General features: G+C 43.6%; 1 protein-coding gene across 1 annotated transcript in view; it reads left to right on the top strand.

Moving 5' to 3' along the window:
* LOC110522004 (rho-associated protein kinase 2) overlaps positions 1-26378 on the top strand; it is a 93641-nt gene that overhangs the window by 38143 nt on the left and 29120 nt on the right. Inside the window, exons 6-16 of the mRNA XM_036975533.1 lie at positions 1449-1593; positions 1947-2085; positions 4690-4781; positions 11120-11279; positions 11937-12030; positions 19047-19126; positions 19210-19258; positions 19345-19480; positions 21057-21148; positions 21632-21878; positions 26211-26317. Coding sequence (XP_036831428.1) covers positions 1449-1593; positions 1947-2085; positions 4690-4781; positions 11120-11279; positions 11937-12030; positions 19047-19126; positions 19210-19258; positions 19345-19480; positions 21057-21148; positions 21632-21878; positions 26211-26317 — 1341 coding nt within the window. The remainder of the gene's footprint in view (positions 1-1448; positions 1594-1946; positions 2086-4689; positions 4782-11119; positions 11280-11936; positions 12031-19046; positions 19127-19209; positions 19259-19344; positions 19481-21056; positions 21149-21631; positions 21879-26210; positions 26318-26378) is intronic.

The raw sequence follows: 26378 nt of genomic DNA on the forward strand, positions 1-26378 counted from the left end.
TCTTCAAACCATCAAGCGCTATGATGAAACTGACTCTCATGAGGATCACCACAGGAAAGGAAGACCCACAGTTACCTCTGCTGCAGAGGATAAGTTCATTTGAGAGTTACCATCCTCAGATTGCAGCCCAAATAAATGAGTTCAAGTAACAGACGCATCTCAACATCAACTGTTCAGAGGAGACTGAATCAGGCCGTCATGGTCGAATTGCTGCAAAGATACCACTACTAAAGGAAACCAATAAGAAGAAGTGTTTTGCTGTGTAACCCTGGCATTGCCTATGTAACCCTGGCATCTACAATCACCCGACCTCATCCCAATTTATATGGTTTGGGATGAGTTCAAAAGCAGCCAACAAGTGCTCAGCATATGTGGAAACACCTTCAAGACTGTTGGAAAATCATTCCCTCATGAAGCTGGTTGAGAGAATGCCAAGAATATGCAAAGTTGTCATCAAGGCAGGGTGGCTATTATGAAGAATCAAAAATACATTTGTATTTGTTTAACACTTTTTTGCCTGCTACATGATTCCATATGTGTTATTTCATAGTTTTGATGTCTTCACTATTATTCTACAATGGAGAGAATAGTAAAAATAAAGAAAAACCCTTGAATGAGTAAGTGTGTCCAAACTTTTGACTGGTACTGTATACCCATTGATTCTTGAAGAATATAACATATAAATGCCTCATGAGCTTAGTTCAACTATTGTTATAAGGGCACAGGGTGAGACCCAGATGCAGACACAGGAGGCAGATGGTTCGAGTCTCTGATATTTATTATAATCCAAGGGGCAGGCAAGAGAATGGTTATGGACATGCAAAAACAACATAAACAAGGTCAGATTCCAGGAGGTACAGAGGGGCAGGCAGGCTTGAGGTCAGGGCAGGCAGTATGGTCAGGCAGGCGGGTTCAGAGTCAAGGCAGACAAGGGTCAAAACCGGGAGAACTAGCAAAAGAGAGATAAGAAAAGCAGGAGATTTTTTTCACTTGACAAGACGAACTGGCAACAGACAAACAGGGAACATCGGAATAAATACCCAGGGACTAATTGGGGGAAAAGGGTGACACCTGGAGGTGGGTGGAGACAATCACAAAGACAGGTGAAAGAGATCAGGGCGTGACAATTGTACCTCATCAGAACCCCAAATATAAGCTTGTTTGTAGACAGTATGAATGTAAACAAATACTGTATATCCTCAAAACATGGATGGTCAGTCCTTGCATCTATAGCTCTTTCTATGCATTTCTCCAGGCCCATCCCTCAAAGTTCTACCTAAAGTATAAATTAAGAATTCTAACTCTAATCTGTGTTAGGGACATTGTCCCAATATCTTTCACTTAAGGTTACCTACTTTAACTAGGTCTCCGTCTCTGTCTGTCTGCCTGGCTCCCCACCTGCCTGTCTGCCTCCCCGCCTGCATCTTTGTCCGTCTATCTGATTCCAGATGGGCATGGTCCACTGTGACACGGCGGTGGGGACTCCAGACTACATCTCCCCCGAGGTGCTCAATTCTCAGGGGGGCGACGGCTACTATGGCCGCGAGTGTGACTGGTGGTCTGTGGGGGTCTTCATCTTTGAGATGCTGGTCGGTGAGTGAGTTTTTCTCTGCCCCCATTCACTGATCCTGAATCAGAAAGGGGTTGAGGGTCTGAATCATGCAGACCATTTGCTTTAAAAATGTAATAAGCTTAGTTTTGTAATTTGATTTGGATTGACGTTAAGATACAATATCGAACATGATTTGGTTAACCACGCTTGGGTGATAAGTAACCTTTCCAGAGACCTCAAGACTTGGCTTTAGCTCAGTGGGCTAGACACAGGTTTGAACCCAGTTAGTCACACTACTAAGCTATTAGTGTGTATAGAAACCAGCTTAACCTCCCCCTGTAATGCGTAAATTAAAACTCAATCATCGTTACTTAAATTTCACCTCTCTTTTTAGGTGACACCCCATTTTATGCCGAGTCACTAGTAGGAACGTACGGGAAGATCATGGATCACAAGAATAACCTTAACTTCCCAGACGATGTGCAGATGTCCAACGATGCCAAGGACCTCATCTGTGCCTTCCTGTCTGACAGGTATATGTGTGACCTCTGACCTACGAAACACAAGCCAATGACCTCTGGGATCCCTCGGCTCCTTCAAAGTGTGACCCCTCACTTTTCACACTTTCCCGTGGAGGCTATGTTACTGCCCTTTAAAGGCAGAGTGCAAACAAAAGCTAGATTTTCCTGTGTTTTATATACTGAACAAAAATAGAAACGCAATATGTAAAGTGTTGGTCCCGTGTTTCATGACCTAAAATAAAAGTGCCCAGAAATGTTCTATACGCACACAAAGCTTATTTGTCTCAAATTTTGTGCACAAATTTGATTACATCCCTGTTACTGAGCATTTCTCCTTTTTTAAGATGATCCATCCACCTGAAAGATGTAGCATATCAAAAGGCGGATTAATCAGCATGACCATTACAGTTGCACCTTGTGCTGGGGACAATAAAAGGCCACTAAAATGCACAGTTTTGTCACAACACAATGCCACAGATATCTCTGGGTTTGAGGGAGCGTGCAATTGGCATGCTGACTGTAGGAATGTCCTCCAGAGTTGTTGCCAGAGAATTTAATGTTGCTTTCTCTACCATAAGCCACCTCCAACGTCGTTTTAGAGAATTTGGCAGTACGTCCAACCAGCCACACAACCACGGATAACCATGACAGCCCAGGACCTCCACATCCGGCTTCTTCACATATCTGAGACCAGCTATTCGGACAGTTGATGAAACTGTTTGTTTGCAGAACCGAAGAATTTTTGCACAAACCTGTCAGAAACCGTCATAGGGAAGCTCACTGCGTGCTCATCATCCTCACCAGGGTCTTGACCTGACTGCAGTTCGGCGGACAACAAACACAATTATATTTTATCGATGGCAATTTGAATGCACAGAGATACCGTGACAAGATCCTGAGACCCATTGGCATGCCATTCATCCGCCGCCATCACCTCATGTTTCAACATGATAATGCACAGCCCCATGTCGCAAGGATCTGTACACAATTCCTGAAAACTGAAAATGTGCCAGTTCTTCCATGGCCTGCATACTCACCAGACATGTCACCCATTGAACATGTTTGGGATGCTCTGAATCGATGTGTACGACAGCGTGTTCCAGTTCCCGCCAGCAACTTCGCACAGCCATTGAAGAGTGAGACAACATTCAAACAGGCCACAATCAACAGCCTGATCAACTCTATGCGAAGGAGATGTGTTGCGCTGCATGAGGCCAATGGTGGTCACACCAAATACTGACTAGTTTTATGATCCATGCCCCTACCTTTCTTTTAAGGTATCTGTGACCAACAGAAGCATATCTGTATTCCCAGTCATGTGAAATCCATAGGTTAGGGCCTCATTTATTTATTTCAATTGACTGATTTCCTTACATGAACTGTAACTCTGTAAAATAAAAATAAATTGTTTCATGTTGCATTTATATTTCTGTTCAGTGTATATATTTACGCACTATGAGGTTCATTTGATGATGTTAATGCTTTTTAGTGTAAGAGCTCTTTGAAAAGACCACCCGTTTTGGTGAGAGGGAGTTTTGGTCTGCCTGGTGACATCACGCCTGCCTGGTGACAAATTAGTTGAAGGTAGACAGCATAGTGGGTCGATTTCCGCAAACAACTAAGAGCATTGAAGTGTAATGACCCAGGCCAGTCCCACCAGTCAGCCCCCAGGTGAAGCCCACTTCCTGTTGACATTAGCAGCCCTCCCCCCGGGGGCCACGTCAACAACTGGCCCTTTCTGCTGCCCTGCAACATCTGCTTTCTACTCCCCTCCCCTCTGTTGATTTTTTTCTCTCACTTACTCCACTGTCATTCACACACACTCCCTACACACTGTCTCATGCACTCATTTATTCACGCTCAACACGTTGTGTACTGACTCACTCACCAACTCACTCACTCACACACACTCCCTACACACTGTCTCATGCACTCATTTATTCACGCTCAACACGTTGTGTACTGACTCACTCACCAACTCACTCACTCTCGCCCACTCATTCATCCATGACTTAATCCAGTCCCTCCCCATCTCCCTGTTTTGTCTCTCTCTCTGAGGGACAAGCTGTGTTTTTTTCCATGGTCTCTCATGTTTTCTAGTGGGACAGAAACACACCCCTCCCTTCTTCCCTTGCTCCATCCCTTCCTCATGGCTGAGGCTGGAATGTCCCACACGTGGCAGTCCAAACTGCCGCACCCCTCCGGCCCTGCACCCTGTGGCAGGGAGAGCGGGAGGGAGGGTGAGAGGAAGAGAGAGGCAGTAGTGTTGTTGACTTGTCTGGCCCAATTGCCTCCCTACCCTATTGCCTCATTACCTGATTGTGCTCCTGTGTGGCTTTATCTATCTCCATATCAGCAACTTTCTGGACCTATCTTCTCTCAGTATCACTACTCCTACTGGCTGCAGTTAGACTCTGGTTCTACTGAGTGCTGCAGTGGTCATGAGGCAGTCTAGCCTGGTCAGTCAGTGGACTGCGGTCAGTGCCTTGAGGGCTAGCAGTAACTCCAGCTGTGTGGAGGAAAGTGGTGCTTTGCATTGTGTTCAGGTTGCGGTTGAGTTGCACGTTTGAGTGACTGACAACTCTTTGACCGCGCCGTCCCATTGGCTATGTACAGGGAGGTGCGCCTGGGGAGGAACGGCGTGGAGGAGATCAAGAGACACCCCTTCTTCAGAAATGACCAGTGGACCTTCCACACCATCCGACAGAGTAAGTGAGTGTGTGTGTGTGTGTGTGTGTTCAGTCATACATTGTGTGTGTGGGCATGCGTTCCAGTGCGCACCCTTGCGTGTATCCCTGTCTGTGTGTGCCTTTGTATCTGCCTATGTAACCCAACCTCCCATTTTCCTGATTATACACGACATACTACAGTTCATTCCCATGCATGGGGCCATGAAGCATTAGCCTCCTCTTTGCTCTTTTTTGGTCTATCAGCAAAAATGTAGTGGAACAGTCGTATGGAGTGCTGATCTAGGATCAGGTATTTCCTGCTCTCCATGTGATCTTATTTATTGTGATCTAAAAGGCAAAACTGATCCTAAATCAGCACTCCTGCTCTTGATATATACAGTTATCAGAAGGCAGAGCTCAGCTGTGACTGAACTATTACTAATCAGTCATTATACCATTGCCCTGCGTAAAGATGTACAGATGTTAATGCTTTGTCAGTAGTATGTACTTGTTTGCCATTTTATTCGGAGATACAAGGAGGGATCGCATAACATGGGCTCCTCCATCCTTCCATTCTCACTGATTTTGATATCATGTGACAGGAATCAACTGAAAGTACTTTGGTGGGATCACTTGCACACACAGCGCAGGCACACACACAGCGCAGGCACACACACAGCGCAGGCACACACACAGCGCAGGCACACACACAAATGGTGGAAATGCTGCTTGCAGTTATCCACTGCTGCCAGATCAGTAAAGTCACCAAGGAAATTAGGGAAAAGGAAGGAAGAAGTTTCACCTGGCTCTGATTAAGACCGAGACATACTGTAACTCCTGATCACAGCCCAGGCGGTGTGTGCGTGTGTGTGTCTTTCCTCCTTACAGAACCTCACAGTGTGTCTCAACCTTTCCGAACCCTAGTGTGTGTGCGTGTCTCATCCTTAGATCTTCATTCAACCCATTGTTGCACAGTCCATAGCACATATCACAGGCAACAGTTCTCCTATTAAGCTCCCCACTCTCTAGTTTGTTGTTCATCCCCATTCTGCACCCTTGTCCAGAGGTGTGCACTTGCACACTGTCCATTATGGGTTTAAAAGCAAATGATGGGTTTAAGCATTGGCTGGGGGGAGAAGGGTACAGATTTGGAATGCTGCTCATTGGCTAGCAGGTTAAAGCATCCCTATTCCTGATCATTGCGTGATATAAAGCTCTCAGGTGTGGGAGTCTGGTCTGCGTCCCAAATGGCACCCTATTCCCTACATAGTGTACTACTTTTGACCAGAGCCTTATGGGTCCAGGTCAAAAGTAGTGCACTATATAGGGAATGGGGTGCCATATGGAACACAGCCTGGGTGCTAGCAAATCAAATCAAACTTTATTTGTCACATGCGCCGAATACAACAAGTGTAGACTTTACCTTGAAATGCTTACTTACAAGCCCCTAACCAGCAGTGCAGTTCAAGAAAAGTTAAGTAGACTATCACAGTGCCATCCGTTTTGTCACCAAAGCCCCTCATACCACCCACCACTGCGACCTGTATACTCTAGTCGACTGGCCCTCACTACATATTCGTCGCCAGAGCCACAGCAGTGTACAACAGGGAGGGTCATCTATAAGTCTATACTATACTCACTGGTCACGATAACAACACCCACCCGTAGCACGCACTCCAGCAGGTATATCTCACTGGTCATCCCCAAAGCCAACCAGTGAGATTTGACCACCTTTCCTTCCAATTCTCTGCTACCAATGACTGGAACGAATTGCAGAAATTGCTGAAGCTGGAGACTTATATTTCCCTCACTAACTTTAAACATCAGCTGTCTGAGCAGTTAACAGATCGCTGCAGCTGTACATAGCCCATCTGTAAATAGCCCACCCAATCTACCTACCTCATCCCGATATTGTTTGTATTTACTTTTCTGCTCTTTTGCACACCAGTATTTCTACTTGCACATCACCGTCTATCACTCCAGTGTTAATTTGCTAAATTGTAATTACTTGGCTAATATGGCCTATTTATTGCCTTACCTCCTCACACCATTTGCACACACTGTATATAGACTTTATTTGTTTTCTATTGTGTTATTGACTGTACGCTTGTTTATTCCACGTGTAACACTGTGTTGTTGTTTGTGTCGCACTGCTTTGCTTTATCTTGGCCAGGTCGCAGTTGTAAATGAGAACTTGTTATCAACTAGCTTACCTGGTTAAGTAAAGGTGAAATAAATAAAATGAAAATAAAATAAAAAGTAGTAATAAAAAGTTACACAATAAGAATAAGAATAACGAGGCTTTATACAGGGGGCACCGGTACCAAGTCAGTGTGCGGGGGTACAGCTTAGTTGAGGTAATTTGTACATAAACAGCGAGTAGCAGCAGTGTACAAAAGGGAGGGTCAAATGTAAATTGTCTGGTGGCGATTTTATTAATTGTTCAGCAGTCTTATGTCTTGGTGGTAGAAGCTGTTGAGGAGCCTTTTGGTCCTAGACTTGGCTCTCCGGTACCGCTTGCCTTGCGGTAGCAGAGAAAACAGTCTATAACTTGGGTGACTGGAGTCTTTGACAATTTTATGGGCTTTCCTCTGACACTGCCTATTGTATAGGTCCTGGATGGCAGGACGCTTGGCCCCATTGATGTACTGGGCCATTCGCACTACCATCTGTAGCACCTGACGGACAAATGTTCAACAGTTGCCGTACCAGGCAGTGATGCAACCGGTCAGGATGCTCTCGATGGTGCAGCTGTAGAACCTTTTGAGGATCTGGGGACCCATGCCAAATCTTTTAATCCTCATTGGGGGGGAGCTTTTGTCATGCCCTCTTCACGACTGTCTTGGTATGTTTGGACCATGATAGTTTGTTGGTGATGTGGACACCAAGGAACTTGAAACTCTCGACCCGCTCCACTACAGCCCTGTCGATGTTAATGGGGGCCTGTTCGGCCCGTCTTTTCCTGTAGTCTATGATCAGCTCCTTTGTCTTGCTCACATTGAGGGAGAGGTTGTTGTCCTGGCACCACACTGCCAGTTCTCTGACCTCCTCCCTATTGGCCGTCTTATCGATGTCTGTGATCAGGCCTACCACTGTTGTGTTGTCAGCAAACTTAATGCTAGTGTTGGAATCGTGTTTGGCCACACAGTTGTGGGTGAACAAGGAATACAGGAAGGAACTAAGTACACACCCCTGAGAGGCCCCAGTGTTAAGGATGAGCATGCCTACTCTTACCACCTGGGGGCGGCCCGTCAAGAAGTCCAGGATCCAGTTGCAGAGGGAGGTGTTTAGTCCCAGAGTCCTTAGCTTAGTGATGAGCTTCATGGGCACTATTGTGTTGAACGCTGAGCTGTAGTCAATGAACAGCATTCTCACACAGGTGTTCCTTTTGTCCAGGTGAGAAAGGGCAGTGTGGAGTGTGATATAGATTGCGTCGTCTGTGTATCTGTTGGGGGGGTATGCGAATTGGAGTGGGTCTACGGTGTCCGGGAGGATGCTGTTGATGTGAGCCATGACCAGCCTTTCTAATCACTTCATGGCTACCGACGTGAGTGCCACGTCGGCATGTTACCTTCGCTTCCCTGGGCACAGGGAATATGGTGGTCTGCTTGAAACAGGTATTACAGAATCGGTCAGGGAGAGGGTAAAAATGTCAGTGAAGACACTTGACAGTTGGTCCTCGCATGCTTTGAGTACATGTCTTTGTGAAAGTTGACAGTTTAAAGGTCTCGTTCACATCGGCTACAGAGAGCATTATCACAGTCATCCAGAACAGCTGGTGCTGTCGTGCATGCTTCAATGTTGCTTGCCTCAAAATTAGCACAAAAGGCATTTAGCTCGTCTGGTAGGCTCACGTCACTGGGCAGCTCGCGTCTGGATTTCCAATCTTAATCCTGTATCGATGCTTTGCTTGTTTGATGGTTCATCAGAGAGCATAGCGGGATTTCTTATAAGCGTCCTGATTAGTCACATGCTCCTTAAAAGCGGCAGCTCTAGCCTTTAGCTCGATGCGGATGTTGCCTGTAATCCATGGCTTCTGGTTGGGATATGTATGTACAGTCACTGTGGGGACGACGTCGTGGATGCACTTATTGATGAAGCCAATGACTGAGGTGGTGTACTCCTCAATGCCTTCGGATTAATCCTGGAACATACTCCAGTCTGTGCTAGCAAAACAGTCCTGCAGTGTAGCATCCACGTCATCTGACCACTTCTGTATTGAGCGAGTCACTGGTACTTCCTGCTTTAGTTTTTGCTTGTAAGCAGGAATCAGGAGGATATAATTATGGTCAGATTTGCCAAATGGAGGGCGAGGGAGAGCTTTGTATGTATCACTGTGTGTGGCGTTGTGATGGTCTAGGATTTTTTTTTCTCTGGTTGCACATGTGACAAATCTGGTAAACTGATTTAAGTTTGCCTGCATTAAAGTCCCCGGCCACTAGGAGCACTGCTTTCGGATGAGCATTTTCTTGTTTGCTTATGGCCTTATAGAGTTGGTTGAGTGTGGTCTTAGTGCCAGCATCGGTCTGTGGTGGTAAATAGTTGGCTACAAATAATATATATGAGAAATCTCTTGGTAGATATTGTGGTCTACAGCTTATCGAGACTTCTTTAATATTAGACATCATGCACCAGCTATTATTGACAAATAAACACACACCCCCACCCGTCGTTTTACCAGAGGTAGCGTCTTTGTCCTGCCAGTGCATGGAAAATCCCGCTAGCTCTATATTGCCCGTATCGTCGTTCAGCCACGTTTCGGAGAAATATAAGATATACAGTTTTTGATGTTCCGTTGCTAGGATAATCTTAATCATAGGTCATCAATTTAAATTTTCCAATGATTGTACATTAGCAAGAAGAACGGATGGCAGTGGGAGTTTACTCGCTCGCCTACGAATTCTCAGAAGGCTACCCGATCTGCGGCCCCTTTTCCTGCGTCTTTTCTTCACTCAAAAGACTTGGATCTGGGCCTGTTCCAGTGAAAGCAGGATATCCTTCTCGTTGGACTCGTTAAAGGAGAACGTTTCTTCCAGTCCGCGGTGAGTAATCCCTGTTCTGATGTCCAGAAGTTATTTTTGGTCATAAGAGACAGTAGCAGCAACATTATGTACACAATACGTTTTTTTTTAAGTTATGCAAAAAAAACTAACAAAATAGCAGAATTGGTTGGGAGAATGTAAACGTCAGCCATGTTCTTCGGCTGATGCACCCTGTCCTATGATTGTATGATTGAGGGGAGGTGGAAGGAGGGAAAGGGTGGAGAGGGTGTCGGTAGCCACTCTGGGGGCGGGCTGGGTTGGATTGGGGTAATGAGAGGGGATGCCCCAGAACCGCTGCACCAGGCCCCAGATCAGATTCGATGTACGGTCGCTCCCTCCTCTCTGCACTCTCACTGTGGCCACAGTTGCCTGTCATTAGCCTACCCGCTATCAGAGAGCATGCTGGGTAAGCAGCGCCGTAATTGGCCTCCGCAGAGCTAGAGCGGCATCTCTTTCTCCAGTCTCACCGCACAACTATTTTTTTCTCTTTCTTTCGTTCCGTCTTTTATCACTCACTCTCTGTATCCATATATCTTTCTCTCCTGTCTTTCATCCATCCATCTCTTGATCTCTCCCTACTGAGGGTCTGTCTTAAACTTGGCTATCTTTGCCTGGAGCAAGAACCGATCCTGTTGAAGAAAGAGGATTCAACAAGGCGGCTTAGTTTCCTAAAGAGCAGGCTTACTTTTTCAGCTTTCGCCTCCTGGCCCTTATAATTTATTTCTGTCCGGCTCTGTAGCCGGGGGCCTTTAAAGGAGCAGCAAAAGAAGGAGGGCTAGTTATATCTCTCCTGGAGTGTGTTTAGGCTGCATGTGTGAAAGGCAACAGTGTGTGTTGAGACACAAAGCGGGTACTGTAGGGGGAGAGAGGAGTGGCGGGTCTGGCATCCGCACCACGCCAGCTCGGTCTCTTCTACCTCCTATGCCCAGTTTCATTTGGTGTGCTACACACACACACACACACACACACACACACATTCTATACACACTTAGAAAATCACAAACTATACTGTGAAAATAACCACACACTGATTGAGAATCGGAGGAGCTGACAGTTAGCTCTGTGTTAGTGTATCTTGATTGACACCAATTTTAGCACGGAGCTGAGTTGGTTGATTTTAGACATATTTGAATCAGCTATGTCTCCCTCTCTCTTCTCTACACAAACCCACACTATTTCCACCCCTTTTCTGTCCTCTCTCGCTCACACACACACTCTGCTTCTTTATGACTCTGCATCTCTCTCTCACTCTGCCTCTCTCCCTCTCTGCCCCCATCTCCCCCTCTCTGCTTCTCCCACTTCCTCTCTGCCTCCCTCTCGCTCTCCCTTCTTCAGCAGTGGCCCCAGTTGTACCAGAGCTGAGCAGTGACATAGACACCAGTAACTTTGACGAGATTAAGGATGACAAAGGCGACGTGGAGACCTTTCCCACACCAAGGGCCTTTGTGGGCAACCAGCTGCCATTCGTGGGCTTCACCTACTTCAAAGAAGACCAGTAAGACTAATTGGTTTCTATCTATCCTATCTATCTATCTATCTATCTATCTATCTATCTATCTATAAGACTTAAGGTTAGTGTCTATACAGTGTCTGTGTACATTCATGTTAGTGTTATATTTAGCTTCAGCAAGCGTGCCAATTATCTAGGAATCTGGTTTGGTTTTCTAAATTTACATTGGAATGAGTCTGCTGTATGTTTTTAAGGGTGTTTTTGTAAGACTCTGTACTGTGCAGAAAACGTGCTTAAGGTCATGTCTGTGCCTGCAGCTATAGAGAGTGGAAATGAAATAGGGAGAGAGTGAAAGAAAAAAGGTAGAGTTGTATGTTGAAATGTAACACTATTTTAAGCCAGTCGTACACGCTGCGTCTGTACTTTACACTGCCTCCTTGTTCCAATAGCCCTTTTAATAAAGCCACTAGGCTCATGATAAAAGTCTGTTCTTATGCTCACGATCATGATCATTGAATGTGAATTGTAGAGCTGGAGTCTGAGCTGGGTCGGTTCTTGGTTGGGCAGGATGTGTTATGGGGCGGGATACGGGCTTGGGTACTCAGAGGGCGAGGAAGGTTGGCATGGCTGGCAGGGCACCTCAGGTAAAGCCAGTTTGAAGGCCTATCTCCTCCCTCTCTCTTGCTTCTCCTTCTCTAATAGGCTGCTGAGAGGTGGGAATACAGGGATATCTGTGGAGGACTCTAAAGACTGTAAGGATAGCTCTGAGGAAAAAGAGGACAGCATCAAAGGAGAGGTAGGTTGTTGCATTGTTGCGTACATACATGCATGCATTTATGGGTTTGTTTGTTTTTAAAACAAAACGGGAAAATGTGTGCTCAGCTCTAGGACATTTGAGTACAAATTCAATATTGAAATGTTCGGTGCAACGTAGTAGCTCTCAAGACAGACCAATGGAATACAACACTAAGATAGACAGACATAATTCTCAGACAGACAGATTGAAAAGAACACTGAGACATACTGACTTCTCGGATGACTCAAATACAACCAAGTTCACTCTAGCCTTTTGGGGGCCCTAAGCGAGATTTGGTTGCCCCTCCCTACACTTTTTGCCATGGGGCGGAGAGACAATGTTGCAATTTTCTAACAAATTTCATGCAATTCTACTCATTTGGCAATAATGGGGCAGAGATTTTTTAACAACAACAAAACATTTTACAGCTAATTCCCTGTAATTCTACTCATTTTGCCATGAGGTGGAGAGACATTTTTTCAGTTTTAAAGCTAATTACCTGCAATTCTACACATTTTGCTATGCCTTATGCCATGTTAATGATATCTGAGTGAAAGTGTCTAACAAATCAATGGGGGACCCCTGGAGGTCAGGGCCCCTGGGCACGTGCCCTAAGTGACCGGTCGGTATTTGCCCATGATTACCACAAGCTTAAATAGCTTGCGAGACTAACTTACCAATCAAAAAATTATTTGCTGACATGGCTAATTGAGTGACTGTCAGTGACTAACTACTAAATAAAAATTCCTGATGCACAACTAACTTACACCTTGTGGGGCAAGCATCCTGGAGCCCTACGCGACCACTTATGTCGCTTATCCCTGGAGCCGTTTCTGAGTTCACTAAATAGGTGCCTCACAAACCCAACAAAAATACAAGGCCTACCCTGATTAGATGATACTTTATGGCAAGTTATGAAGAAGAGATGCTGTTCTATAACAGTCTCTAAAATGTGCCCTAGATGTTATGTCATTTAGCAGATGCGCTTATCCAGAGCGACTTAAAGTAGTAAGTGCATACATTTCATTCTTTTTTTTCCTCTTCTGGTCCCCCGTGGGAATCGAATCCACAACCCTGGTGTTGCAAGCACCATGTTCTACCGACTGAGCCACACGGGACCATGTTGACAAACTAATCTATAAAGGACTGAGAAACAAAGTGACAATGAGTCTCAGGAAAGCCAAAGCCAATTTCTTTCTCAATATCATCAATGAAGCAAAAGGGAACAGCAACAAACTCACTGGGAAAGATCATGCTGAGTCTACAATTGAAAGTCAATGGCTTCAGGACAACAGCTCAGTCATCGCACCCACCTTTAATGACTATTTCATTGACTCAGTCCTTGAGCTGGGCCAAAAGTTCACCCCAAGAGACCTGTCCATGATCCCCAGCAATGAAAGCCATACCGTTTTTTGTTGTTGTCCACCAGTGAGGTAAAGGTCAAGAAATTCCTCTCCTCCCTCAAACTCTAAAGCAAAAGATATGTTTGGTCTTGAAACTGTAATTCTAAAAAAGTACAGTGACAGCCTAACAACCCTAATTACCCAGATAGTCAAGTTATCAATGCAAGAAAGTTAATTCCCAAAAGTATGGAAGACAGCCATCTTGAACCCCTGTACATACAGTTGAAGTCGGAAGTTTACATACACCTTAGCCAAACACATTTAAACTCAGTTTTTCACAATTCCTGACATTTAATTATAGTAAAATTCCCTGTCTTAGGTCAGTTAGGATCACCACTTTATTTAAGAATGTGAAATGTCAGAATAATAGTAGAGAGAATGATTTATTTCAGCTTTTATTTCTTTCATCAGATTCCCAGTGGGTCAGAAGTTTACATACACTCCATTAGTATTTTTTAGCATTGCCTTTAAATTCGTTAACTTGGGTCAAACGTTTTGGGTAGCCTTCAACAAGATTACCACAATAATTTGGGTGAATTTTTGCCCATTCCTCCTGACAGAGCTGGTGTAACTGAGTCAGATTTGTAGGCCTCCTTGTTTGCACACGCTTTTTCAGTTCTGCCCACAAATGTTCTATAGGATTGAGGTCAGGGCTTTGTGATGGCCACTCCAATACCTTGACTTTGTTGTCCTTAAGCCATTTTGCCACAACTTTGGAAGTATGCTTGGGGTCATTGTACATTTGGAAGACCCATTTGCGACCTAACTTCCTGACTGATGTCTTGAGATGTTGCTTCAATGCATCCACATAATTTTCCATTCCTCATGTTGCCATCTATTTTGTTATGTGCACCAGTCCCTCCTGTATCAAAGCACCCCCACAACATGATGCTGCCACCCCAGTGCTTCACGGTTGTGGTGGTGTTCTTCAGCTCGCATGCCTCCCCTTTTTTCCTCCAAACATAACGGTGGTCATTATGGCCAAACAGTTCTATTTTTTTCAGCATCTACACAAGGTCCTTTGCTGTTGTTCTGGAATTGATTTGGACTTTTTTGCATCAAAGTACGTTCATCTCTAGGAGACAGAATGTGTCTCTTTCCTGAGCGGTATGACGGCTGCGTGGTCCCATGTTGTTTATACTTGCATACTATTGTTTGTAGAGATGAACGTGGTACCTTCAGGCATTTGGAAATTGCTCCCAAGGATGAACCAGACTTGTGGAGGTCTACAATTTTTTTATGAGGTCTTGGCTGATTTCTCTTGATTTTTCCATGATCTTTTGGCATGTGTAGCCGATGTGAAATGACAAGCTAGTTAGCGGTGGTGCGCGCTAGTGGCGTTTCAATCGGTGATGTCACTTGCTCTGAGACCTTGAAGTAGTGGTTCCCCTTGCTCTGCAAGGGCCACGGCTTTTGTGGAGAGATGGGTAACGATGCTTCGAGGGTGACTGTTTCGCGCCCAGGTCGGGGTGAGGAGATGGACGTAAAGTCTATACTGTGCGCACAGTAGATGTCTTAACCGACTTGCCAAAACTATAGTTTGTTAAAAATACATTTGTGGAGTGGTTGAAAAATTAGTTTTAATGACTCCAACCGAAGTGTATGTAAACTTCCGACTTCCGACTGTAAATCTGGAGACCAGCAGGAAGTGCGCAACAACCGGCCTATCAGTATAATCCCGTCATATCTAAGGTTGCTTAAAAAGTTGTAGGAACTGCTCACAGAACGCCTGAATACAGGATCGGTCCCTTTTGCAGTTTGGGTTTAAGGTGAACCACTCAGCATGTTGTTAACGTCAACCGTAAAGTCCTTCTCTCAAAACTCTCCAGTTTCAACCTCTCCCAAAATGCTATTGACTGTGGTTCAGCCTATATATCAATGATCTTCCTTCTGTATGCCAGGGGGTGGAGACCCAAATGTACATTGACAACACGGTCATCTACATCCATGGAAAGGGTGCTGAACAAGTGGCTGCCAAGTTAGCATCAGTTATGGAGAATGTTTCACAATGGCTCAATGACTCCTGTCTCACCCTAAATGTGGGGAAAACAGTGTCCATGTATTTCTCTGTCAATCAAAAGCAGCAGGTCTACCCCAACATCCTCATACATGTCCAAAAAATCTAAACTGTTTAGAGAATTCAATACCTTGCTATAATCCTAGAGCCCACCCTCAACTTAAAAAAAACACATAAAAGAAATGACCAACACAATCCAATATAGCCAAGCCAATTTCCTGTTCATCAGAAATGCTTTCTCCCATCGAGGCTTCCAGAATATTCTTGTATGCTTTGGTTTTCTCCCCATCTCTCCTACTGCATCACCAGCTGGTTACAAGCATGTGACACATCCCTGAAACCAGTGGTGTAAAGTACTTAAGTAAAAGTACTTTTTTGGGGTATCTATACTTTACTATTTATATTTTTGAACTTTTACTTCACTACATTCCTAAAAAAAATATTGTACTTTTTACTCCATACATTTTGCCGGACACCCAAAAGTACTTATTACATTTTGAATCCTTAACAGGATGGGAAAATGGTCCAATGCACACACTTATCAAGATAATTCCCTACTGCCTCTGATCTGGCGGACTCCCTAAACACAAATGTTTCATTTGTAAATTATGTCTGAGTGTTGGAGATAGGCCCTGCCTATCCATACATCTAAAAAACAAGAAAATGGTGCCATCTGGTTTGCTTAATATAAGACATTTGAAATGATTTATACTTTTACTTTTGATACAGAAGTGTATTTTGACAATTACATGTACTTTTGATACTTGAGTGCATTTCAAACTAAATCATTTTTTACTTTTACTCAAGTAATATTTTACATGGGTGACCTCACATACTTGAGTCATTTTCTGTTAAGGTATCTTTACTTTTACTCAAGTATGACAATGGGCTACTTTTTACACCACTGCGTGAAACCTCTCAAATCACTCTACAAAGGAGTACTGAAAATATTGGACAAAAAAACACGTCACTACTACCACTGCAATATTATCACCAAGTTCAACTTGTTTTGTTTTTACAACTTAATTCTGTTCTCAGATATCAGCCTGGTTTACAATATAACTCACAATCTAACACTTCCACCGCTGAGGGTCTTTGTAAACCTCTGCTCCGATCAAAATAGCAGGGTAACAATAACCTCCACCAGGGGGGACTGTAGCCTCCCCAAACGGTCCACCACCTTTCCACAATCAACCTTCTCATTCAAAGCAGCTAAGAAATGGAATGGTCTCCCCTCTGCTTTGAAAACATGTAGCAGCATCCAAGCGTTCTTGACTGAGATAGTTTTTTGTTTGTTTATAAAGTCCAATCAGTCATGAACTTATTGATTTGAACTGAAAACACCATACTGACTTTTATTGCAACAGAAGTAAATACTAGTGAATTAGTAAATATGCAGGTTTAATTTAATTATGTGCAATAACTGGGCTATGTACAATACTTCCTTTTTATTAATAGGTATATTACCATTTCTATCCAATAGCAATGTGTGGGGAGATGGGGAGAAAACCAAAGCATACAAGAATATTCTGGAAGCCTCGTGCAATGTTATGACTTCTGTGTTGAAACACCTCTTATGTCCTGATTTCTGTGGGTTTTGTTTACTGTATGATGTAGAATTCACCTATGTCTAGATGTTTTAGGGACTACAGATAGAAATGAGCTATTGCCTCCCGGGTGGCGCAGTGGTTAAGGGCGCTGGGCTGGATTCACGCCCAGGCTCTGTCGTAACCGGCTGCGACCGGGAGGTCCGTGGGGCAACGCACAATTGGCCTAGCGTCGTCCGGGTTAGGGAGGGCTTGGTCGGTAGGGGTGTCCTTGTCTCATCGCGCACTAGCGACTCCTGTGGCAGGCTGGGTGCAGTGTGCGCTAACCAAGGTGGCCAGGTACACAGTGTTTCTTCCGACGCATTGGTGCGGCTGGCTTCCGGGTTGGATGCGCGCTGTGTTAAGAAGCAGTGCGGCTTGGTTGGGTTGTGTATGACTTTTAACCTTCGTCTCTCCCGGGCCCGTACGGGAGTTGTAGCGATGAGACAAGATAGTAGCAACTACAACAATTGGATACCACGAAATTGGGGAGAAAAAAGGGGTAAAATTAAAAAAAAAATAAAGAAATGAGCTATTAGCAAAATCTGGTGCGACATGTTTTCTCAGTCTTATTTTTTTGGTGTGCATTGTCCCTGCCAAATAAAAACATTATACCTTTTTTTATTAAAAGAATAAATATAACTCTCAGATAAACAAAATAGAACTTTCAGACAGAAGAAATAGAACTGTCATACAAAATACAACTATCAGAAGTAACAAATGGAACTCTCAGACAAAATTAAACTCCTATAGATAGACAAACTAGAACTCTCAGGGAGACAGACAAACTAGAACTCTCAGGGTACTCTCAGGGCTCACCCACAACCCCAATGGTAAATAATAGCGATGGTGGTAGCACTATAGGTCCAGGGGTGTGTCAGAAATATTTTTGCAATTTTCACTGTGGGAATTATGGGCGCAGTAGCTGGTGGTGGCGCGAAAGGGCTGGGCTTTGATTAATAAATCAATTGGAGGCTTGCCCCCTCACAGGCCCATCAGAACGTGTTCCATGGCTAAATATGTGGTTTCTCCAAGTTGTGTATTTGCGGTCTTTTATGTATTATTTTGTCATCAACTCCAATTTGAATGTTAGTCCGTTATTTAACAAACTAGGCTATAGACTACAGCAGTAATGGGCAACATTGATGTGGGTGGGGGCCACAAACCAGCCTTAGTTTTTAAACCAGCCTTAGTTATAACCTATAGTCCTAGAGTATGGGGAGACTATGGAGGGCTTGGTTTTTAGTCGTATGAAACAAAAAAGCAATTGTTACAGGAAAATAAGTTCTAAATACAAGGGTCACCAACATCATCTCATCTCTCGTTTCATGATGGGCATATGGACATGGGTAGCCTACGTGGAAGGGTTTTTACACACGTCCACAACCGGAGCTGGCTAAAATAATGTAGGCCTTCACAATGCAAATAAAAAAAGGGGATGTCTGGCTCACTGTTTTGCTGCTCCCAAACTTGATCTTTTAATAAAGCTTTGGTGATTTAAGATTTATTTCAAAGCAGTCTCACAGGTCAAATCCTTTGTTGATGGACTTGGCTACTTGGTGAACGCATTGGGCAGGACAAAAAAAACAGCCTTCATCGAAGGAAGGCTACTTGCTTGGTTTTGAAACCAAATTAAACCAAATGGAAAAAAAACACACGTTTTTTATGTTTATTAATACGAGTGTTACCAGCACAAAAATCACATCTCCTCTCTTGTTCCATGGGCATTGTGCATCACAGGATAGGTTGCGCTTCGTCTCACAAAATCCATGCCGTTACCAACCTCGTTACCGCCAAGACCTTCTTTTCATTGTTCTGAAATGGTCCAGTTTTTTTTTCTTCAGAAAGACAGACACAATAGAACTATCTGACAGACAGACTAGAACTCTAATACAGACTAAATATAATTCTATCTGACAGACATATTGACACTTGAGTGTGCATCTGGTGAGCTCCATGTTAGTGTGTACTTGTTAACTCTTCCCCCTCTACTCTTTTATTTCCGATCAGCTGCAAAATAAACTCAATTGTCTGGAGGAGCAGCTCAACCATGAGATGCAGGCCAAAGACGACCTCGAGCACAAGTGCAAGTATGGCTCACCTCAGAAGACACACACACAAGCACACACACACACACACACACACACACTCACACATGCTCCTCTCTCCCCAGGACTACCACTAGCCGTCTAGAGAAGCTGGTCAAAGAGATCGACGAGGAGGTGAGACTAGCGATGTTCAATAGAGTTAATGGTGAGTAATGTTTTGACTATGCACATCACGCATGAACCCTTCCCTGTCCCTGTAGATGAACAGCAGGCAGAGAGTGGAGTCATCGCTGAGGCAGCTGGAGAGAGAGAGGGCCCTGCTGCAGCACCAGAGTGCTGAGAACCTCCGCAAGGTGGAGATGGAGGCAGGCAGGAAACGCAGCCTCGAGAATGAGCGTAAGCTAAGCCCAGTATACTGATTATAATGAGTTTGTAATTAGCTTATAATGCATTGAAAGACTTGTCATAAGCACTGGCTCTTATTTTATTATCACTTTACAGTGATCCTGACTGTTACTTGCATTTGTGTAATTTTAACATTCCTTCACAGATACCATAACAAGGGCTTGTGCATGCTTATAACAAATCAAGACATTTTATCAGTTGGCTTTAATGCCAGGCACCACACCCTAATATATATATATATATATTTTTTATCATATCACAATACATTTTTACCAGTTAAATGTAGACACAAATATAATACTTTTTATATACAATATGCAAATTATGTGATATCTTATTAAATATGCACATATTTGCATATCACACAAATTTTCTGGACACTGGATGAAGTCGGCCTAAATATGTTGGTTTCATTTTGTTTAGGCACTCCAGGACTAGATTCATTCAGAAGAGATTATGGATAAATACTTTTTTTCATCTTTCCATCTGTAAAATTCTAAAGCCATTTTTGGCAAATTGTTCCAAGGAAATGTTATCAAGAAAAAAAATTGTGGCAACATATCAACAATTCCCTCTGAGAAAATCTGGAGAATATATCTAAGGATAACTACACAAACTGTGGTGACTGTAGATTATTCTGAAACGGAGAAAAATGTGTTGGCATGTGGGAAGTCTGATTTGCGAGAAATTCGAATTTAGCCTATCAATCGCCAAATGCCTATTTTGACCATCATCTCTTCACCATCTCTTCAAAGTAAGTTACTTCATAGTCCAGTTTCTAACATTCTCTATGAAATGGGCTTGACAATAATGTGTGATTAAATGTAGTGAGCTTTTAAATGATAGATGTATGTCCATGTAAAAGTTGTTACAATTCATGAAATGTTGATTACGGTGGTATGATAAACTAATATGCATTTATATTATGTTTGTTTACTTTTTGAAGGTACTCATTAAAGGACCAAAATACCAAAATCATCTCAAAATTCATTAGTAACATTAGATGCAAAACTTACATTTTAGCCTGTGGTGCCTGGCCATTAAAGATATTTTTTGTTTTGTTTCGTTCCACTGTTCTGACCAGCAAAATAAAGTTCTGAACCGTTTCGAACCCTAAAAAAAGTACCGGTTTATATTGTTCTTTTCTGTTAGGTTTTTAAACTGTGAAATCAACCTCAATGCTGAGGTGAGGGGAGAGAATGGGAGAGGATTGAGGAGGCTGCTTGATGCGCTGGGCATCTTGTTATGACATGCATTATATGACTTAGGTTCACATAATTATACTTAGGAGGAGAGGCTTCTATGGAGGAACTTTGAATTTCCTTTGGGATAGCTAGCTAACAAGCTTGTGTGTGAATTAAAAACAAATCAAATCAGAGTTTGTTTGTCACGTGCGCCGAATACAACAGCTGTTGTAACTATTCTTATAGTAACCTTAACTAGCATTAAAAAGAGAATCCCCCCGGTGCACGTTTTTGTTTTTTGCCCTAGCACTACACAGCTGATTCAAATAACCAACTCATCACCAAGCTTTGATTATTTTAATCCATTCCATCACCATGTCTAGTAAATGGCCTGCGGGACCAGCTTGAAGAGCTGAAGAGGAGGAACCAGAACTCTCAGCTCTCCAACGAGAAGAACATCCACCTGCAGAGACAGGTGAGGGAGAGCAAGCTTGTATGCATGTGTTCCTTTGAATAAGTATGCTTCACTATCTTGTGGTTTTCAGATCACAGAAATGTGTTTTTTTGCTTTCTTATTAACCCAACCTCTTGAGAAACACACACACAAACTCCATGAGGGGATGTAAGCTTGGGTGCCTTGCTCAAGGGCACAACTGACAAGAGATGGCTTCTAAAATACCAAGAATACATGATAGCCGACCAGGAATGGACTGACTACTTTCACTTCATCAAATAAAAAAATGAAGAAATTAACATCATACAAATTGCATTGAAAATAGCATAAGAAAACACTTCAGCTTTTTCCTATTTATTTCTCGATTGGGAAACTATTGATAAAAATGTATCGTTATAAATGATACTTTAAAAACATTTAAGAACTACAGTTATTGTACAGTCGGACAGCAGCGGTAGAGTGGCATTTCTCAGGCGGTTCCTTCTCTCCCTCTATATCTCTCAGCTGGAGGAGGTGACAGCGGTGCTGGCCGAGGAGCAGGAGGCGACGGGGCGGCTGCGGAGGAGCCAGTCAGAGGCCCAGAAGCAGGCCCAGGCCCTGGAGTTCAACCTCAGGGAGCTGGTGGACAACTGCACCCAGCTGGAGAACGCCAAGATGGGCCTGGAGCAGCAGCTTATGGGTCTGCAGGCCGATCTGGAGGCCGAGAGGCAGGACCGCAGCCTAGGGACAGAGATTATACTGGACCTGCAGGGTGAGACTGGGGATGAGGTTGGGGCTGGAGCAAGGGTTGTCAGATCGGTAGAGTTTGCAATTTTACATTACTTTAAAGTAAAGTAAAAGTGCAAACTCTTTACTGACTCTATTGTCCCCATGGGGAATTTTGTTTCAGTGTCATGTACACGTTTAAATAAAAAACAAATTGACAATACAACTTTCATAACAGTTACATACCAATAAAAAGAGACTAGCCTGCTGGCCTTACTGGGTCGATAGGAACATTAGCCTGAGCTATTTAGGTAGGATGTCACACCTGGCACAAATTATTGTCTAGTTCTGTTTTTACTGCTGAGGGGTGCCCTATACATGCGCCCAGAGGGGAGTAGTTCAAGTCCGGGTACAGGGGGTGACTTGGGTCTAAAATGATTTTGTGAGCCTTGCGGTGGGCCCTGACCTTAAAGATCTCATCCAGGCCTGTCTGTTTGACTCCAAGTACCTTGCTTGCTGTGGTGATGCTCCTTCTCAGCATATTTCTCTGGCTGACAGTGGCATTACCAAACCAACAAACAATACAACAAGTTAAAATGCTCTCAATGAAAGGTTTGTAAAAACAGAGTCAGTATAGTACAGTCTATATTAAAAGATACCAGCTTTTTGAGAAAGTACAGTCTCGGTTGGCTCTTTTTGTAGATCAGGTCTGTACATTTACTCCATTGAAGCTTATTGTCCAAGAGGACACCCAGATATTTGTATTCCTCTACAATTTATATGTTCTGACCTCTGATAGATGTTGCAGACGTATAGTTGAAGTCGGAAGTTTACCTAACCTTAGGTTGTAGTCATTAAAACTCGTTTTTCAACAACTCCACAAATTTCTTGTTAACAAACTATAGTTTTGGCAAGTTGGTTAGGACATCTACTTTGTGCATGTCACAAGTAATTTTTCCAACAATTGTTTACACATAGATTATTTCACTTATAATTCACTGTATCAAAATTCCAATGGGTCAGAACTTTACATACACTAAGTTGACTGTGCCTTTAAACAGCTTGGAAAATTCCAGAAAATGATGTCATGGCTTTAGAAGCATCTGATAGGCGAATTGATATAATTTGAGTCAATTCGAGGTGTACCTGTTGATGTATTTCAAGGCCTACTTTCAAACTCGGTGCCTCTTTGCTTGGCATCATGGGAAAATCAAAAGAAATCAGCTAAGATCTCAGAAAATAAATTGTAGACCTCCACAAGTCTGGTTCATCCTTGGGAGCAATTTTCAAATGCCTGAAGGTACCACGTTCATCTGTACAAACAATAATACGCAAGTATAAACACCATGGGACCACGTAGCCGTCATTCCGCTCAGGAAGGAGACGCGTTCTGTCTCCTAGAGATGAATGTACTTTGGTGCGAAAGGTGTAAATCTATCTAAGAACAACAGCAAAGGACCTTGTGAAGATGCTGGAGGAAACAGGTACAAAAGTATCTATATCCACAGTAAAACGAGTCCTATATCGACATAACCTATAATGCCGCTCAGCAAGAAAGAAGACACTGCTCCAGACTACGGTTTGCAACTGCACAACTCCTCTGGTCTGATGGAGAAAAAAAATATAACTTTTTGTTAATAATGACCATCGTTATGTTTGGAGGAAAAGGGGGATGCTTGCAAGCCGAAGAACCACATCCCAACCGTGAAGCACGGGGGTGGCAGCATCATGTTGTGGGGGTGCTTTGCTGCAGGAGGGACTGATGCACTTCACAAAATGGATAGCATAATGAGGAAGGGGAATTATGTGGATATATTGAAGCAACATCTCAAGACATCAGTCAGGAAGTTAAAGCTTGGTCGCAAATGGGTCTTCCAAATGGACATTGAACCCAAACATACTTCCAAAGTTGGGGCAAAATGGCTTAAGGACAACAAAGTCACGGTATTGAAATGGCCATCACAAAGCCCCGACCTCAATCCTATAGAAAAGTGTGTGTGAGCAAGGAGGCCTACAAACCTGACTCAGTTACACCAGCTCTGTCAGGAGGAATGGGCCAAAATTCACAAACTTATTGTGGGAAGCTTGTGGAAAGCTAACCCTAAACAATTGACCTAAGTTAAACAATTTAAAGGCAACGTTACCAAATACTAATGGAGTGTATGTAAACGTCTGACCCACTGGGAATGTGATGAAAGAAATAAAAGCTGAAATAAATCATTCTCTCTACTATTATTCTGACATTTCATATTCTTAAAATAAAGTGGTGATCTAACTGACCTAAGACAGGGAATTTTTATTAGGATTAAATGTCAGGAATTGTGAAAAACTTAGTTTAAATGTATTTGGCTAAGGTGTATGTAAACTTCCGACTTCAACTGTGGGTGTTGTATACTTCCTGAAGTATATGCACCTTCTCTTTAGTCTTGTTGGTATTCAAGACCAAGTGTGACTCGTCACACCACTCTACAAAGTCATTTAGGACCAGGCTATGGTGTTCCTCGTCATCATACAAGATGGTGATCAAGGCAGTGTGTCATCAGCGAACTTAATGAGGTGCCTGTCCTGATGGGAACTATTACAACTATTAGTGTACACGATATAAACGAGTGGGGACGAAGCACATCCCTCGTGAGAGCCTGTGTTGGTGGTGTGTATGTCTGACACGTGGGGGCCTATTTTGACTCACTGTGACCTATGGCTCAGGAAGTCCAACAGCCGCAAAACCATACCCCCATCTAAGGAGAAGTCCCGAATGAGTCTCTGTGGCAGAATGTAAGGCTGGATTGTGTTGAAGGCAGAAGAAAAGTCAACAAACAAAATCCTGACATGGGAATTAGCACACTCTAGATGGCTATAGAATCAAATTGATTTATATAGCCCTTCTTACATCAGCTGATATATCAAAGTACTGTACAGAAACCCAGCCTAAAACCCCAAACAGCAGGCAATGCAGGTGTAGAAGCACGGTGGCTAGGAACAACTCCCTAGAAAGGCCAAAACCTAGGACCATGTTGAGAAGAGTAAGAATGGCATCATCCACTCCTCTGCTTGGCTGATAGGCAAACTGAAACGGGTCAAGGAGCTTCTGGGTGGTGCTGAGAACATGACTTTTCACAATTATCTCAAGGCATTTCATTACTAAGGATGTCAAGGTGGCAGGGCGGTAGTCATTCAGTACAGAGGGATTAGATGCTTTAGGAATGGGTATAATTATTGAGTTTTTCCACAATACTGGTAAGTGTTGCTGGTCGAGCGAAGATTGGAAAATGTCTGTAAAAACACCAATTGTTCAGCACAGTGCTTTAACACATGTCCACTTATTTTGTCTGGGCCTGGGCTTTTGTGTGCGTTACATCCCCTGAACAACTTCAAAACATCAGCCTGTTTAACAACATCAGCCTGTTTGACAACCCTCATGTCTCCCAAGGTCAGCACTGGGTTTTTCCCCTGTCTTTGTGGGGGGGGTGTTAGCCATGGATTTCCTGAGGAGGGGGTCCTCTGCACCCTTTGCTTGCATGCCTCCTTGTCCACTGGTATCATTGGTATCTGTCTTTTGATCTCACGTTGTACATCTTATCTCTGTCTATCACCCTCAGCATAAACCGCCTTCTTCCTATTAAGTAGTGATTTTAGATTTTTTTTTATACCCAAGGCTTATTGTTAGTGAGGATTTTACAGGTTTTAGTAGGCACAACTGACTCACCACAGAAGTTTACATAGTCTGAAAAGACATCAACATCAACAACTCAAATACCTCCCACATAGGACAGTCAAACACCCCTGGAGACAAGTGATACGGTTGTCGTTTCAGATTTGGACAGGTTGAACTGTGGGTTTAACTGTGGGCACTTTGGAACCATTCCGTTGGTTCCATTGTGACATGAGGGGCAGAGATTTGCACTTTTGGAACCATTCCATTGGTTATATTACATTAGGCAAGTTTAACCAAGCATAAATAGGACCCAGGTCTGCCTGGGAGCATGTCACCCTTATAGATGGACTCTGTTTTGGACAATTTGGTAACATTGGTCTTTGCGTTCATTCAGGGGAGGCCGCTACATGATTTCCGAAAGGACCATTTGAAACAGGCCTATGTCGGCCTTCCTCATCTGCGATGGTTAGATTACAAGATCAGAAAAAAACAATGTGCCCCAGAATTGTTTTTCCCGCCACACCATTCTGGGACCTGTGGTGCCACCTCTGCCTCACAGATACCTCAAAACGATACTAATCTCTGTCTCTCTCACTCCCTTTCTCCCTATTTCTGTACCTGTGTTTCTCCATGTCATTTTCTCTCTCGCTTTCTCCACCTTTACTCTCGTCCCTACTTCCCTCACTCTCTCTCTTGCTGTTCTTTATCTTCCCTCTCTCTCAGGGCATATCCAGGGTCTGGAGGCGGAGGTGAAGCACGTGAAGGGTTCTCTCTCCAATTCACAGATGGAGAAGAGGCAGCTACAGCATAGGCTCACTGACATGGAAAAGGTAAGAGGGCTGGGTCGTGAAACAGTAGGCACCAAACGGAAGACAATTGACTGAAACAGCG

The sequence above is a fragment of the Oncorhynchus mykiss genome, chromosome 4 (assembly GCF_013265735.2).
Source record: "Oncorhynchus mykiss isolate Arlee chromosome 4, USDA_OmykA_1.1, whole genome shotgun sequence".
Lineage (NCBI taxonomy): Eukaryota > Metazoa > Chordata > Actinopteri > Salmoniformes > Salmonidae > Oncorhynchus > Oncorhynchus mykiss.